The sequence below is a fragment of the Lonchura striata genome, chromosome 9 (genome assembly GCF_046129695.1).
Source record: "Lonchura striata isolate bLonStr1 chromosome 9, bLonStr1.mat, whole genome shotgun sequence".
In the NCBI taxonomy this organism is placed as follows: Eukaryota; Metazoa; Chordata; class Aves; order Passeriformes; family Estrildidae; genus Lonchura; species Lonchura striata.
Genome location: NC_134611.1, coordinates 23,109,261 through 23,126,836, shown reverse-complemented (window position 1 = coordinate 23,126,836; position 17,576 = coordinate 23,109,261). Strand labels below are relative to the sequence as shown.

Genomic DNA, 17,576 nt, shown 5'->3' with positions numbered 1-17,576 from the left:
TCCCTGTGCATTGCCTCATCCCTGTAAATTGCATTTATTTACTCATTGGTAGCACAAGGGTTTAACTTGGACTTCTATGGTTTATACAGTTTTGGTGCTCTTCACAGAAGTGACTTTATCCCTGGGACAAAACTGTGCTTTCCCTCATGACTGTCAGCACTCAGGGTAAACCATCCCTGCTCAAATGAAGGCCTGAGCCAAGAGACTTTATCTTGTACACAAACACAGATTTGACGCTTTTTTCAGCCCTGCTCAGGTCAGTATTTAAAAGGCTAGGAAGTGAGCACACATGAAATCATTCCTTCCATACGCAGACAGATGGAGAGAAATTCCAGCCTGTTTCCACTCTTTTGTCTTCAGGGCATTTTTGGAATTTCCTTCAGGAAGTGAGGTTATGACCCAGAGCCTTCCTCGGTGAGTAGGCTCTCATTTCCCACAGTAAACTCTGCACAGCGATGACATGCGGTACGAGAAGGTGAGGTTTATCTTCACTCTCCAACTGCATCCGGTATGAGCTCCATGGAACTTAAAAGTAATTCAGAGAGGGAATGGCCAGGAGAAAGGAAATGGAAGTCAAACCTTTGGGAGAAGTAACAACTACACTGCCAGGGTCTTTGCTGGCAACCCAGTGGAGCTGCAACGCTGGCACAGCTGAGGCCATCATTCTGCGTTTCATAAACTTCCTTTGCAATAAGCTAAGAATTGAACTTATGAATTATATTGGTGATACAAGTGAATCACTTCACTTTTCTACTCTAGGCAGTCATGGTAAAACTAGCAATGGTCTGGTTTTCCTTCTGTTTGCGCTTCATTGGCTGTCAGAGAAGGATTGCTACTGCAGAGATTCTTCTAGTGGTACTTCAGCCATACAGCATATGCTGACAAGAAAGTTATGGTTTGAAATTAATTTTGTATTTTACACAATCCTGTGACATCACACGTTATGTCCCCACAGAATGGACTTAATCCCAGCACGTACTAAAATCACGGAATTCTTTCACTGACTTCTGTGGAAACCATACCTGGTATGAAACCACCACAATAGTACAAAACTGCTACCAATCTGATAATAAAATCATTTAAAAAATCAGTTTATTAATGTTTAGAAGTCAATAAAGCTATGTGCAAATTGAACAATAAAAGTCAGAAACATTTTAAATACTATTTTTAAACCAGAAAAAAAAAAAACCCCAACAGTTTAATTGCACTGGAAATTTTACTACAAAGGCAATACATTTTCTTTACAAAATACCAGTCCTAGGAGTTGCTGATGACTGTAGATAAGTCAATTGCTCTCAGCTATCCCAGATAGACATTTGTTATAGTAATACTCTAGTTGCATGAAGACTCCTGTATCTTATTTACATAGTACACATTTAACCCCATTAGCACAGGTTAGAAAAATAGAGAAGTAAAAATGTTGCTGTAAAACAAATACATTCAATTTAACGACAGGTACTTCTTCCATGATAAAATACAGACATCTTTGCTGAAATTATAAACATTAATAAAATGTGCCAAAATGTATTGCATTTTGTTATGGAAGTGCATTTATCTATAGTCATTTCACTTCAACTTTCTTTTTATTTTTTCTGAAACCAAACGTACTCTTTTCTGATTTTCCAACTGATCCTTACTTTTGGAAAGACTGTGAACCTGACACTGAAATACCCCTTCAGTTTTTAGCTCTTCTTGCTTAGGCAAAAATCCTACTGTTGCCAATAGTATTTTATACTATTTTGTAGACTTTCAAGTCATCTTGAAGAGAAATGATGTTTAGTTCTTCCTTGCATTTTTCACGATAATGCAGTTTATTTAATGCTATAGAATAAAAAGGCAATCAAAATATGGGGCCAAATGCCATTCTGAGTGACTCCATTAAATCTGACGCAGCCAATGGAATTGTACAGGCGAAAGTAACTTCAGAGTCTAGCTCGTGGTCTTCAAATGTAATACAGACTGACAGCAAAAATTCACAGCTATGATCTTGCTAAGTAAAACCCCAAGACTTTGGACTCTGCAAATAAAACCTTAGGACTTAACTAAAAGCTCTGCAAAATTATGCCAATTATGGTTGTATGTGGTCTAAGTTATATTTGTGTGATCTCTTTCCATGTTATGTACTAAACAAACACACTTCTTACCAACAATACCAGAGCCACCATTAAATTCAGTACAGAAAGATCTTTGTGTCAGTGGTTTGCTGTGAAGAGAAAAAACTTCACATTCTTCTCACAGGAAAAAAAAAAAATATTCATTCTCCCTTTCCCTCCTCCCCCTCTCTCTTTCTCTCACACACACCAGGCATCATTTCACCAAGGCATCAGTCTTTCAGAGTTACTAAGGAGATTTCAGGATATGAATGCGCCTGACAATCCTGAGCTGCCTCAGCGCAAAGACAAAACATGCTCCAGGGAAAAAGATTTTCAAGCCAGAACAGTGTGTCCCATTTCTTGAACTCCAGCCTCGCAAGTGCACTGTTTGCCTCATTAGAACTAATGCTACTTGCTCACTCAGCCCAACGCTGCTGCTGTGAGCAGGAGGCGTCCCAGCTCCCTCATTTCAGAGGAAGACTCTGAAATACACCCCCATGGTTACTCCTAAGAAGATGAGGTAACATTGCCCGAAGACATGATGGTTTCAGGATGGTCACCGTCCTCCTTCTGTGGGTGTGAGGAGTTGTCAGACTTACTCCGGCTGAACTCCATCCCCCCAATGATTGGCCGTTTGAATTTGGTCCCAGAATCTGCAGGGGGACATGTGCAGCAGCACAAAATCTTGATGAATGCCCTCCGCATCTCTTTGTTTGTCAAGGTGTAGATGATAGGGTTTGTGGCTGAATTGAGCACGGCCAGTACTAAGAAATACTCTGCTTTGTAGAGGATTGGGCAGGTCTTCACTTTGCACCCCACATCCAGTAAAAGGAGGATGAACAGAGGAGCCCAGCAGGCAATGAAGACACTCAGGACTATGATCACTGTCTTGAGCAAGGCTAGTGACTTTTCTGAGCTCCTGGTAGCTTTGGTAATGTTTTTCCGAAATGTCAGCCTGCGGCTCCTAGTCCTCACCATGGAGTAGATCCTGCAGTAGAGGACCACAATAGATAACAAAAGGCCAGTGAAAACGGTTGTGCAAAAGAGAATATAGTGCTTGTGGTAGAGAGGCAGCACGGTGGAGCAGTTGGACAAGAGGTTCTTGCAGTTCCAGCCCATGATCGGGAGCCCCCCAAGGATTGCGGAGATGACCCAGCACGCACTGATCAGCAAGAAGGAGCGGAAGCTGTTGCTGCCATTGTGGAGTTTCATCTTCAGCATGGTGATGTATCTCTCGATGGCAATGGCCAACAAGCTGAACACAGAAGCTGACAAGGCAACAAACATGGTGCCTTCTCTTACAAACCACTGGTTGGGGGTCAGGCTGTAGGTTTTGTGTCCAGATAGCAGGATGTTGGCAGTGTAAGCCACACCAGCCAGTAAGTCTGAAAGAGCCAAGTTCCCAATGAAATAGTACATGGGTCTGTGAAACTTCTTGGTTTTCCAGATGGTAAGCAAGACAAAAATGTTCTCTAAGATTATAAAGCAGCAAATGATAATAAAAACCACCGACGTCACTTTAATTCCAGTGTCCACACTCTCATTTAGCTTTCCCGTGTAATTATAATGCTCTTTGATGACATAGTTGACATCAGTGTTGGTAGGGTTGCTGGTGACCTTCTGCGGGGCAGTGGTGCCAGAGTTCATGGTGCCTGGCTGGGGACTGCTCCCCCAGCAGCCGCCGGATGGTGACGCCAACCGCAAACCCGGTGGCTGCCCCGAAAATCCTTGGCCCGACACTGCTGCACAGCCTCACAAACTGCAGCCCTGAGAACAAGAGGCATGAAAACCAGACTTAAAAGAAGGAAGACTAAAAATGTAGCAAATGCTAAAGGGTTCAATAATCTGCTGTTTTAACTGTACATCAGAGTAAAAAAATGTATTCATACATGAATCAGTTTCATTCAGCTGGTAAAATACATTTAAAAGGTGGTTAGCTATATTGAATAGGTAAAGCTAATAAGACAAAAAAAGTTCGGTCATGCAGAACTGAACAAGTTGGAGTCAGCAAGGACTGTATTACTGGACTTCTTCCAGCACAAAAGATCTCAAAGCTCTCCAGCAGTAAGTTCTAGTCTTTTTTTCTTCAGTGAGAAATACAACATCAGAGATTAAAAATGGGAAAGGGCTTGCTTGATGAGATTTAACTCTAAATGTACAAAAGTTTGCACAGAAATTACTTGATACAGACCTGTATTCTCCTCCATTAATAAAGTCTGAATACACTTTGGAAGGGGATAGTTATGCAATTTACTGATGCCATCTCAAACAGTGGTAAATTCACTGATGTAAATATACACAAGAAATCATCTCAAAGCTGTAAACAGCTTAAGGGGTGCCCTTGCTAAATACAAGTAAGAATATGCTTTACAAAGCCCACAGCAGTAAAAAGTTAAGAAAAACAAGAAAAATATGGAATTAAGCTGAAGAGCAAGCCCATTCCATGGATCTAAAAGTAAGAATGTCAAAAAACCCCCTTGCATTTAAATAACTAGTATTGCAAGCTTTTGAAGTGGGCATAATTAAGTAATACACATATAGAGGAAACCCCCTTTACATATAAAGGTTTTGTAGAAGTACATTTAAAAATAATTAAACCCATAATATCAGGCAAGGAAAGAAGAACAGGCAGATTTGCTAAATTACAGCCTAAGCGGGGCAAGGCAGTGGGTTCGGCTCCCTACACTATTCCCGGGCTCCGGTCTGCATCGCTCCCGGGCATAAAAGTGCCATGGCTCCTGTCCCGCACCGCTCCTGTCCCGCACGGCTCCGGGGCTCCTACTCGCAGCGCTCCGGCTCCGCTTCGGTCTCCGCGCGCGTGGCTCCCGTCCCGCACCGCCTCTGCCGGACGCGGCAGCAGCCGGGCACGCCGGCGCCCAGGTAGCCTCCTCCCCACCCCGTCTGGTTTGTGTCGCGGCCCCGGGGGTCGCGCCGAGCGGGGACCGCAGCGCTGGGACTTGAGGCGTCCCCGCGTTGCGGGGACTGCGCGGCCGCGGCTCCCCGAGCCTTACCTGGCTCAAGCGCGGCGCGGAGCCCAGACCGGCCCCGCACATCTTGCGTGCCCGCGGAGCAACTCCGGTGGGCGGGCTAGGGGGCTCGGTGGTTTTAATGTTTTGTAGCTGCTGCTCTCCACCCTCATTTCCGATTCCCGTGTCTTCCCTGCGTGCCCAGCCCAGCCCAGCCGGCGGGACAGCCCGCCCACCGCCCCACCCCGCGAGCCGCGGCGCTGCCGTGCCCGGCTGGTGCGGAGCCCGCGGGCAGCAGCGGCCGGCTCCGGAAGGCGTGAGGCGAGGAGCTGCCCCGGGGGACCCGCTCGCCCCGCCGGGCCGGGGGGCGCCGCGGCCGGGCTGCAGCCGTCCCTGACCTGAGAGCCGCCGCCGGGCGCACCCGGCATTCCGGGGAAGGAGGTGCTGGCGCGGCCCGGCGGCTCCCAGCGCGGCTCCTGCGGGGTGCCGGGGGCAGCTTCCCGCCCGCCCGGCTTTCCTGCCCCCCGAAAGGTTATGGCCAAAGGCAGCGTCCCGTATGCTACCTCCGTTCCCCCTCTTAGAGGACAGTGTAAGTCCTGTTTAAGGAAACACCCGAAAGAAGCTCTTCCATTTTCTCACTACAACCAAGGTGTTTTTGCCGTGGCAGGCCCGGTGGCTGCCACCCGCACTCGTGGCCCGCAGTGACTCACCAGCGGCTCCCCGGGGAGGCAGCAGCCCCATGGGGCGAGGATGGTGCCAGGCTGCACTCTGCGGGGAAGAAGCCAGAACTGGCTCATGGGGGATAAACTCAGTTCCTGCCACTGTCAAACAGCACCAGGTGTTGGTGTTTCCACATGAAAAAAGAAAACCAAACCGAAAAAACAACAAAAACCAAAATACACAAAACACCCCAAAACAAAACAAACCCCAAACAAACCCAAACAAAAAACCCCCAACCGATAACCCCCCCAAAAAACTAAAAATCCCCAAAACTAACCTCTGCATGTTCAGAGGATGCTGTAAAACAACTATGTTTGAAAGTACGAAGAAAAGTTTTTAATGCATTTTTTTCAGAAACAAAACTGGCAATGGCAACTACTTAACACTGTTACCACTGTATCATATTGTATATTCTTTTTAAAAGAAAAAGCACCTTTGGCATATGTGAAATGCCAGCTCTGGTATATTCTAGTCGTTGCACTTACTGCAGAAATTTCCTCTTCCTTCCTTGCTCTGCTCTTGTTAACTCCAAATTGAAATGTAAAAGAATATCACAATAGGCCAAAGTGCAATAAATTGGGTCTTTCAGTTTAAAGTATTGTGCCCATCAATTAGCTGTAGCAGTTGTTATGGGGAAGCAGCTTTCCTCTGAAAGACAGTACAAGTATTCTACCCTCAGGAAGAGGGTCCCTCTCTTATTTATGCTAATAGTCATGCTTCAACTGCTCCACACCCGTCCCAGAATGACTCAGATAAATTACACTGGCAAACAGACATTTACTCTTCTACCACAAAGCTAGAAACTTGAAAAGATATTTAGCCTCCTGAGAGCCTGGAGGAAAATGCAGCCGTTAAGTCACAACTGTCAGAAAATGCACGAGATAAATCATGCTTGAGGCTGACATATGTATCCCCTGCAACTGCCTGACATACCCCAGATATTTCAAGCTTTCCCCCTTATTTATCTAATACATAGAAAATACTAAATAAAAGTGCATTAATTAGGCATTTTCTTCTAGGAAATAATTATTACATAATTTTAAGTAAGAGGAACATATTAAAGGAACATGCTTTAATTAAAGGATAGAATGATTCAGGGTTTCATTAGTCAGATGTGCAGGCTTTCATGTCCAGGCTATTGGCTACCAGCTGAGAGGATACCATCTCAGAGATGTGACATTCAGCAAATTAATTGTCAGAGCCTGTGTAAAATTACAGAACCACAGAATGGTTTGGGTTGGAATGGAAGACCTTAAAGATCACCCAGTTCCTACTCCGTTGCCATGGGTGGGGGCATCTTCCACTAGGTTAGGATGCTCAAAGCCCCATCCAACCTAGCCTTGAACATTTCCAGGGATGGGGACATCCACCCTTTCTTTGGGCAACCTGTTCCAGCAAAGAAATTCTTATCAATATTGAAACTAAGCCCACTGTCTTTCAGTTTGAAGCCATTCTCTTGTCCTGACACTACATGTTCTTGTAAAAAGTCCCTTTCCAGCTTTCCTGTAGGGCCCCTTTATATTCTTAAGCACCACAAGAAAGTAACTGCAGAGCCTTCTCTTCTCCAGACTAAAAAAACCCAACTCTCTCAGCCATTCCTTAGAAGAGGTGCTCCAGCCCTGTGGTCATTATTTGCATCTTTCCTCCGGACCTGCTCTGACCATGTCTGGTCCATGTCTTTCCTGTGCTGAGAGCCCCAGAGCTGGACACAGCACTGCAGGTGGGGCCTGACCAGAGCGGAGCAGAGGGGAAAAATCCCCTCTTGCCTTGACCTGCTGCCCACAGTCCTTATGGTGCAGCCTAGGATACCACTGGCTTTCTGGGCTGCAAACTCACACTTCAGGCTCATGTCCAGACTCTTATCCACCAGCACCCCCAAGTCCTTCACATCTGCCTCTCTTACCCGATAGTGATACAGGGAGTTGTCCAACACAGGTGCAGCACTGGGCAAAATATGCAGGCAATTTCAGTTCCATTCCAAAAAGTGGGTACTTGTATCACAAAAGGCATCGTTAAACTTAGATGACCACATACATTTACAGCCTTCTTGACACCTTGGCACTGAGGAAACTGAAACATAGCTTCACTCTTCACAGGTAAATGGAGGCAGATCAGCTGGATTTGCACTGAAGGCTTTCTAAACCCTCAGAGAAGATAGGTTAACATAGCTCAACTGCACAGGTTCTAACCTGCTTACAAGGACTGAAACACAAACATGGGACTACTCAGGTTGGTCCAGCCAACTCTACCAAAACTGTAGTTGCTGGTAAGTGTTTAGCAAGGGGGTTTAAACCAGGGTTAAACTCCAGTCTCACCAGGAAAACAAGCCACCAACAGAATGAGAACTCTTTCTCAGTGCCGTGTCCACTGATAAGGAAGCTTGCACTTCTACTACAGAAATCCAGTGTATACACGGCTCCTCTGAGAACTCGATTCTGGAATTGCCCATGGTCAGAATAAGGAGAAAGAACAACACAATGTTATTAATGCATTTCAGAAATAACCAGAATGCAGGTCTCTGTCAAATGCCAGCAGAAAGGCTGTGCACATCAGGACACCAACCTGACACAGAACAGACGCCTCACCTGGCTAAACTGGTTAAAAAAATGTTCTGTGACATGTCTACTAGCACAAAGAGAAAGACACATTCTTCACAGGGATCCTGAGTATGTATATGCTCTTAGATAGTTTCCAGGATGAGCAGAAACTCACATTATAGGGAATGGCATGAACAACAACAAAATAACACTGACTGTGTGTGACAACCCAAGTTCTTGTGGAACTTCCAGTGAGAGCTTAGCTTGGTCAGGATTGCAGAAACATGGCTAGTCACAGAGCTATTTCCTTGCAGGAAAATGCTTTGATCTTGTCAGAAAAGAAGCTGTAAGCTGGGGTCCACCCAATGCCTGCATATCAAAAGACTGGTGGCCTCTGACACCACCAGACCCAATTCTCCCAGTGCAGCTGGACAGCTCACAATTGCATCAGAGGAGTGTCTGAACACTATCCATCTTGAAAAGATAGTGACAATCCCTGCAAGGGAGATTAGCAAAGGATTTTTCTCCAACACGTCATTCTTCTGCACTTTTCAAAAGTCTTTGTCCATATAAGCAAAAACTACTTTTATTCATCCCGATGTAGCTTAGGTCACAAAGGGAGACAATCCTCTCTGAAGTGCTGGGGCATGACAGGAGATCTGTGAAACAGTACCAAATTGCAGGTTTGGTCACCAAGAAAATATCAAGAATGGCCTGCAGAATCCCCCAAAATTCTCTTGACTGGAAGAAATAAAAAAGTTGGATTCATTGTTCTGCTGCAATCCCTGAACAAATATTCCATATTTTGAATCATTTGTCAAGATTTACATACATTGTACCATGCTCTTACATACCTTCAAGTAATTAATACTTTTCAAAATCTGGAAGTAAAAAAATACACCTAATTAATGTGTTCAGATGGGTTCCAGTGACACCTTAAATGAAATACATGCAGGCAGAAGAAAATTATAATATTGTGAGATAACTAACCCATACTGGGAGACTATACGGGAAAGTTCTAAGAAAGCAAAAAAGACACTGAAGGTATTTCTGCATCTGTAAGAAAGCTACACACAGTAAATTAAATTATTTTATTAATTTGTTAACATAAGAGTAACTACAAACCATTTATACTGATTCTTGAGTATACTGCCTGCCCAAGAGAACAATTCAGATTTATTGTTCAGTTTAAAATTAATTAATGTTCAGGTTACATCACTTTTCCAGTTTAGAACAATCTGGTTTTAAATTATTCTTTCCACAGGGAGTATGTTAGATGAATTAATTTTCTGTTGATATTCACAGTATTAAAAAATTCCCTATCTTCTTTCTTCAGATTAGAATCAAAAACCTGGTTTGAAGGAAAAAAAAAAGTAATGAGAACATTGCAAAGATTAAAGCACACATATTTTTTTCAGTATTAGTATTCTGTAACTTAGATTCTATAACTGAGGTCTGGTTTTAAGTGCTTGATATTGACAAATGATATTAATTAAATGGCCTTTTTTGTTTAAAAAGGCAATTGTAAAAAGTTTACTAGATACATTTTTGTGAGAATCTGCACTTTATTTTTAGCCCACTAAGCTGAATATATTACTAGGAAAAGCTCAAGTCTGAAGGGAAAGAATTGAAGTAGTTGAGAAAGTGACATGCAATAGTTTGCATGGATATCATTGTACCCAAAAGTCTAACACACTCTAATATATGGAGCAATCATTAATAGGATGATAAAATTGCTAATACACTCTTGAACTTCCTACTAGTAGCTCAACTACAGGATGTTTCTCAAAGGGCACTGGCTGGCCAGGCCACTGTCAGGGTCACACAGATTCCACCCGGGCACAGCGATGAGCTCTGCTGCAGCCCGTCCCTGTCCCTGCCGGGCTCTGAGCAGCCGCTCCGGCCTGACACACGGCACAGCGCTGGGGATCAGGGCACACGCTCAACAATTCCTTTCCAGCCTGCACACATCTTACTGGAGGCTGCAAAAGTTATAAAACTAGGTACAGAACAAGTCTCCCAACACAGCAACACAAAAAAATTATCAGAAAGTTGTCTTATCTGTTATTTCTACCCAATGCACAATTGGCAGAGGTGAGCTTCAAAGCTTTGGGAGGGGTGTGGCAATGTGGAAAGAGTTAGTTGCTTTGGATTCAATCAGTAGCAGCAAGAGCTCCACCACCTTTACCCCCATTTTCAAAAGTATGGGTTAACCACAGAGGTGTGAATATTATGCAGTCGGCTTGGCCTAGTAGATTTGTGAACTCAAAAGCATACAGTTTATTTTCTACTCAGAAAATAATGCCTTGGAAGTCATGTTGGGGGAACAGGTGTGATAGAAACACTTCTGCAGCCCGATTAAAAAAATTCCTGAATATTCACTTTAAAAACCCATTTCCATTATTCTCCTATGAAACATTTTTAGGTGTCTTCATCTCCAGTAATATAAGAGATGAAAACCAGAAAGAAAAAAGAAAAATAGGAGAAGGAGCTACTCAGAGTCAGGCAGGAAGCTACTTGGCAGCACAGAAAATGGCCTCACCCTTTCCACTGGCTTTTAGTTTATATTTTTCTTTTCCTTATTTGTTTCAAGAGTTTCCTTCCATTAGGAGTCACAGAGCTCTTGCAAAGGCAGCTGACTGCATTTAGGTAGATAGCACTGATAAATTGCATCTTATTTTAAATAATGGTTTATTGGGACACAGTGAAAAGGAGTGTCCCAGTCAGTCACTACCATAAATGACATAATGATAGGGAAGAAAAAGTGCCTTCAGTTTTCTGGTGTATTCCCAGATCCTACTGGTAAGACGATGAGTTACAAAGAAGAAATTGATGCATTGATGTATCTTTAAAAAGGTCACTGTAGAAAGGTGAACAAATATTCTCTCTAGGGGAAGTTTGTTTTACAGAAATAAGAACAAGAGGAAGAATTTCAACCCTGGGGAAGAATGTGCATATAATTCCAAGAATTCACTTGAGGGATAAATTCTGAGTTTAAAACAGCAAAATCTTTAAAATGAGCACCTCTAGGCTATCTGACCAAAGAAGAAATAAAAAACAGAAATAAACTTTCTGGTTTTATATGTCCAGAACTTTTATACTCTTTTGGTCTTCTGTGTTCTATGTCTCTTATCATAAATTACTCCTCCCTGCTATTCCTAAATCTCGTTAGTGTTCACTTGTCAATTTCTTATTAGTTGTCTTATTTCTTTGACCAATGTTGGAAGTACTTTAGAAAGGTTCATTTAGATGAGGTTATGTGCACTTACTCTTCAGCAGCCCTTGCTTAAGAATTATTACTGCCAGAATAATACCAATGTAGTTGTAGACAGGAACATAAAATATGAATCCACTGAGTCTGTCTTTCCTTCTGCAACTTCACCAAAAGTAAAAGAGGACTTGCTCAATTATTCTAAATTAACAAACTGTAAAATTTGTGAATACCACAGTCAAAGGAAGAGGCTTCAGTGAACTATCCCAAGGCCACAAGAGATAACAGGGTTTCAGTCTCTTGGGCAATTATAGCTTCTAACAGGAAACAATGGCTATTAGTGAGGCACAATGTGCAAAACTGCTCATCACACCTGGGAGAAAGATAGCTTGAGTCAGCACTTAAAATCTTACGTCGTCTCAAGTTACACCTCACTTAGTACATTGCTAAATTAAACTCTTCTGTAGTTCTAAGGGCACTAATTGGCAGCAATGGAAATTTTAGGAAAGATTACAAAATAATAATGAAAAAAACCCACCACAGAGAAAAAGCCTGAACCAACAACAATTCACCCTGAACATAATTAGAAAAGTAGCAGATTAAAACTGTAACTTGCCCCAGCTACTCCTTAAGAAGAATGCTCTTTTAATAATACTATTCCTGATTATTCCTCTCATTACTCACTGAACTGCTTAGAAACCATGACCTAGCCTGAGAAAATGGTGGCTTGCCTTTCTCGCAAAAGCAGGTGTGCAGACACCAAAAACCAAAAACATTGTAAAATCTCTTTGACAGAAGGAACACTGAAATATATTAATGAACTCACAGCCATTTTCACACTACCCTGTGTGGGGCATTGGCAAGAAAATCTGGTTTAATTTCTATTAGCTCAGAACAGGGAGGTGGTCAGTCAGAATCAAGTGCAAAACCCTGTAAGTGTTGCAACGAGCATGGAGCTTTAACCATGTAGTCCTAAGTGACACTGTTCTGGTAACACTGGAGCTAGAATTTGCTAGCCAACATAAATATTTGGTTCCTTTGACACATCATTTATGTTTGAAGCAGTATATTGATGTGATGTCTGTTTCTTTAGAGAGAACTAGAGGTGAAACTCCAGCCTGTGTTTTGTAAAATCTTAGAAAGTCATCACTGCCAAAAGCCGTATTTAGGAAATATCAGGCACATGACTCACTTCTAGTCCTTGTTTCATTGATTCAGATACACTGTGAAGGAAGGAGTCCCTCAACAGCACAGTTTGCATTTTTTTCATACTTCTAAGGCATTGTTCTTTTCAAAAGCAGTATTAGCTGATAGCCACTGGTAGAAAGGTTTATTTCTGGACAATCTTTCCAACTTTCACTTAGTCATTGCCACAGTTTTATGCAAAAGCTAAGAGAAACGCCTAAAAATTTTATAAATGAGCCTTACTGCCTGAAACTCTTGAACCCCTCATCACAACAGCTGAGCCAGAGCTCAGGTACAGAGCTGTTTTTAGACACCAAGAGTGGCATTCCCAGATACTGGAGCCACTCAGACTGCAGGCCATGCTTGAAACTAGAAAATAACCTTGCTCTGGAGATTGTGTATATTTCTCAGAACACCACACTGTGAAGGTATTAGTGACCAGCATTTCATACAATATCTTGTTTTTCATAGAAACTATTCCAGAGGCAAATCTAGACAAATTTTTGTGGACAAGTTTACCAGAAAAAAAACTAGACAATAATTCTGAGAAGTTGTTATCTAAAAGGTAAATTTGTCTGGATTTTAGCCAAGCTGTATAGAAGCTCTACACTTTGAGGAAAAACAATGCAGGCTAGAACATGTGATTGCTGTAAGCCACTTCTTGATAAAAAAGCTAAGGAGCTTTGTTTCACAATATGACTAAAGCAGAACAGCACTGGGAAAACTGCCTCAGGAAGTCCACACACAATATAAATCATAATCAGATTTTCCATACCTTTCTAGACACAGGAACTCCTAAAATATCAAACCAGTGTGACTTAGTTAAATACTAAGCCAATAGATTCGGCAGGCATATTTCTCAAAACCGATCTGTGAGCTACATTTATCCATATTCGTTCTCTCTATAGAGACACCTATTTTATAAGAAAATCTGAGGAACTGTATAGTCTCTTAATGGGATTTCCTGAACAAACCCAAAATGAAATCTAAACTAATTCTCACAAAAAGCTATAAAAACTCACCCCAATTTCCAGTAATTAGTAATAAAGATGTATTTTTGGCTCTTGGAGCTTTCTCACCTCTTGGCCCTGCAAATAGTTTATTTGTGCCTGGACTTGGCTGGAAAGATTTCTACTTTGGTTTATCTACAGGCTAGTAACTAATATGCATAGAATTCTCCGAGTCAATGCCATAGTAATGCTGTGATATGCATAAAACTTTTTTGGTGATCCTCAAAAATTGTGTACTGTAATTAAATTATATTTTTGATGGAGATTTGCAGTCTATTGTACACCATAAATGCTGTTATGATAAAGTCATGAACATTTTTTTATCCATTTTTTCTTCTTCATATATTGTATCGCTCAAAGTATTTGAAAAATTATTTCATACCCAATACCTATATTGCACACTAACAGGTAGCACTTTTGCCCTATATTTTTCAAGGAGTATCTCCTCATTTGAATTAAACAGCCTGATGCTGTTTAATATATAAAGGGTCTGTGGTATAAATAGTCTTTGCATGGACTTCAGTGCACTGTGGAACAGCATTTGAGATGGAAATCTAAAATCTCTCTGAGGGTTGTACAAAATTGTTACCCTCAAAAATATCTTTTGTCTGTTGCCAATGTTCAGGATTTCAAATCAGTCATCATTATTAGCAGACATCATTATCTTGATTAGATTCTTACTGTAACCTTCTCTGAATTAAAATTACGTGGTGTGACTCACTGATTCCCGAGAAAGCAAAAAAAAGCTCAAACCTTGATTCACACAATAGAAGTTGGATCCCAGGAAACATGTCTCCCATCATGCATTCCATTCAGAATTTCAACATCATCCTCTGCTATTGTAAAATCAAACACCTGTGGGAATGCATATATAGTTAACATCATGAACACAGAGAGAATCAACAACCTCAGAGATATTCTAGTATTTAACTGACCAATATTCACTTAAATGTGAGGCCCAATTTTTATATATTTTTCTTTCAGAAAATTCTTATATTTTGTCCTAGAAAAATACTCCATCAAGCTGACAGGCTCCATTGAGTCTTTTGCTCCTTTAGTGACTCATTTTTATATGCAGACTATGTTAAGATGGTTTTGTAGCACTCTGGCCTCAGGCAAGGATCCAAGACAAAGGTAGTATCAAAGCTGTTTTTGACAGCCCTCTCTATTGTCACTGCCAGAGGTAGGTATAGGACTATCCTGACAGAAATCCCTTTGGAAGAATTAGCTCAGTATTTCACTTACATCCCAATGTTCAGTTTAGAGGGTTACAGTTCTCTTTCTCAGATCTTTAGACAAAGAGAATTTTTAGAAGGCACCAGGACATTCAAAAAGCTAACAAGCCATAGGCTGTGTCTGTCTGTTCTATGACTCTAACAAAATTCTCACAAATCAGCTAAATACAGAAAAAGTGCTACAGTGCCTCAGTACTAACTCAAACTTGAAAGCAATTACCTGTCTTCAAACATGGGTTCTTACAGCCACTGCCTTCTCCTGTGGCCATACCTGCTATGTGAATGATGGTGCCAATGCTTTCTTAGCAGGTGTCCTATTGAGACGTTATCATCAGGAAGTTGCTTCTGTTCTCTTTGTCAGAGCTCCTCTGTGCTCAGTAAAAAGATTGTGTGGAGCCTGAACTGTAGCCAAATGAGCTCCTCCCATCCTGCATTATCCAGCAACAGTTTTCTGGAATGATCCTTGTAATCAAATCTCAGTGCTCTTTCAAGCCTTTTAAGCTTAAACCAGGGAGCAGTCCCAGAACTAGAAACCCTATGTATTATATACTGAGGGTTTAATGAGGACCAGTGTGACCAGAAGTGGTATAGACAGGCCAACACAGAAACATGAGGGAAAGAAAAAGAAGGCAGGTGTGATAAACAACACTCAATGACTGTGCCAGTTGTCACCTCTGTCCATCTTAAATGTTTACAGTTTGGATTGTAACACATTCCCTGAGTTGCCTGAAATGAATTGGTGGTGCCATAGAGTAAACTCTGTAAAAAATGAAATTAATCTAGATTTCAAATATTACTGGAGAAAATTAAAGTACAAGGAAGGCTTTTCAAACTGGTTTTGTTCTCTGATCTAGTTCCCACAAGCAGCTGTGCTTGTACCACAGAAGGCTGTGTGAATGTCAGAATTAACAGTCAAAGCCTGAGCTGTACAAACAGGCCACCAGCAGAAATTCTCATTACATGTATATGGATTCACACCTTCACACACACAGAGAAGGATAAAAATAGCAGATGGAACATTCATGTCTTCTTGCAAAGTTTCTTCTAGATTTGCCACAGTAGTTCATACCCCTTTGATATTTTTGGAAATAAGTTGTGGTTTCACCTACCCTAAAGAAAGAACTCTTGCAGATTAGAGAAATAGAGACGCAAAGCAAGTAATGAATGAAAACTATTTGGTATGAAAAGAAAATTAAAAAAAGGTGCAGGGGAGGAATCACGCTGCCAATTATCATTCATTTCCACTTTTCTTTCTCCAGCCCCTTCATGCTTTTCTGAACATTGAGTAGAAGGAGAAGACAGGGGAAGAGTCAGGACAGGCAGGACTGTGATTTCCTTGGAAGGTCTTAATGTTGGAGCTATCCCCAAGTGAGTTTTAAAGCTTTCATAAACGGTTATGTATAACATCCAAACTCCCTCCATTTGACCTATGTGGCTATCACAAAAAGAATGTAACCATAACCAGATTAGGATGTTCTATAACCAGACAGGTAATAACTAGAACTACTAATGACAAAAATCAACTACAAATGGTCTTCTGTGGATTTTTCTTTATATACAGTAATTTTCTCTCCAGGTCTTTTCTGATATTTTTTAGTTATAGTTTTTTTCCTACATTGTGGTCATTTCATGGTACCATCATTTGCCAATTTTGACTGAGTTACCCCAGTACAAAACTGGAAAGGAAAATGGGAAGGCAACCCAAAATATTAACAACTCTTACTTGGATGTTAGCCAGGCTTAAGTGCTTAACCAAATCTTACCTTGCAGTTTTCCTCTATCCGTTCTGCCTTTGTTGACTTTGGAATAGTGACAATCCCATTCTGAAAAGAATTATGCTTCTCATCAATAAAATTTGCAGATTTTAAGAAAATTATATATCTTCAAGCCATTACAATAAATTCCTCACATCTTCTGAGGTTCTAATTTCATTTTCTGGGGGACACTGACATTTTTCCATGCCATTTGCAACTGCAGTTATATACACTGTGTTGATTTCTGACACACTACATGGTTTATATCAACTTAATACATTATTTCACTGCTTAGTACTTTATATTCTATATACTTTATATAGAAATGAAATTATGAGGGATACTGCTTGTAACATTTACTTTGGAAACACTTCTTAATGGTGTTTCTTATTCTCTACAACCAGATTATTTATAATACTTAATGCTTTAAATACTGGCATGATTTGTGTACTACATTCTAAATTTCCAGTACAGCCACCAGTTCACACAATATCAACATACTGAAAGCAGAAACACCTTCTGTACAAATTCTGGTTTGATGAACAAACCCCAAACTATTTGCATCTTTTTCCTGAGAAAAAAGACACATTTTTATTACCACCCTCCATTACCTGTATGCTCCAGCGTATGCAAATCTGTGCTGGAGTTCTGCCGTACTTCTTTGCCAGCTGAATTACAGCAGGATGAGTGAGTGCTTCACCTTTGGCTAAAGGACAGTAGCCTTCAAAAACAATATCTCTGCTCCTACAATAATCAACCAGCTCCTGAGGTCTTTGGAAAGGGTGGTATTCAACCTTAGATAAATAGAAATAAACTTCAGGTAAAACCCCTGAAAATAAATTTCATAGAAAACATCCATGAAAAT

At 41.3% G+C, this 17,576-nt stretch overlaps 2 protein-coding genes across 3 annotated transcripts in view; both read right to left on the bottom strand.

Moving 5' to 3' along the window:
• Positions 1 to 1,075: 1,075 nt before the first annotated feature.
• S1PR1 (sphingosine-1-phosphate receptor 1) lies at positions 1,076 to 5,234 on the bottom strand. The gene is made up of 2 exons (XM_021543291.3): positions 5,105 to 5,234; positions 1,076 to 3,860 (listed from the first exon to the last, which is right to left on the bottom strand). Exon 2 carries the CDS (start codon positions 3,738 to 3,740, stop codon positions 2,601 to 2,603), a length of 1,140 nt encoding a protein of 379 aa, XP_021398966.1. The 5' UTR covers positions 3,741 to 3,860; positions 5,105 to 5,234; the 3' UTR covers positions 1,076 to 2,600.
• Positions 5,235 to 9,473: 4,239 nt separating this feature from the next.
• Positions 9,474 to 17,576, bottom strand: part of LOC110477491 (putative oxidoreductase ZK1290.5) — a 44,966-nt gene continuing 36,863 nt past the window's right edge. For both annotated transcript variants that reach the window (XM_021543287.3, XM_077785473.1), the window contains 4 exons: positions 17,323 to 17,505; positions 16,721 to 16,780; positions 14,476 to 14,577; positions 9,474 to 9,667 (listed from right to left, as the gene is read on the bottom strand). In XM_021543287.3, coding sequence (XP_021398962.1) covers positions 14,482 to 14,577; positions 16,721 to 16,780; positions 17,323 to 17,505 — 339 coding nt within the window. In that variant the 3' untranslated portion in view covers positions 9,474 to 9,667; positions 14,476 to 14,481. The remainder of the gene's footprint in view (positions 9,668 to 14,475; positions 14,578 to 16,720; positions 16,781 to 17,322; positions 17,506 to 17,576) is intronic.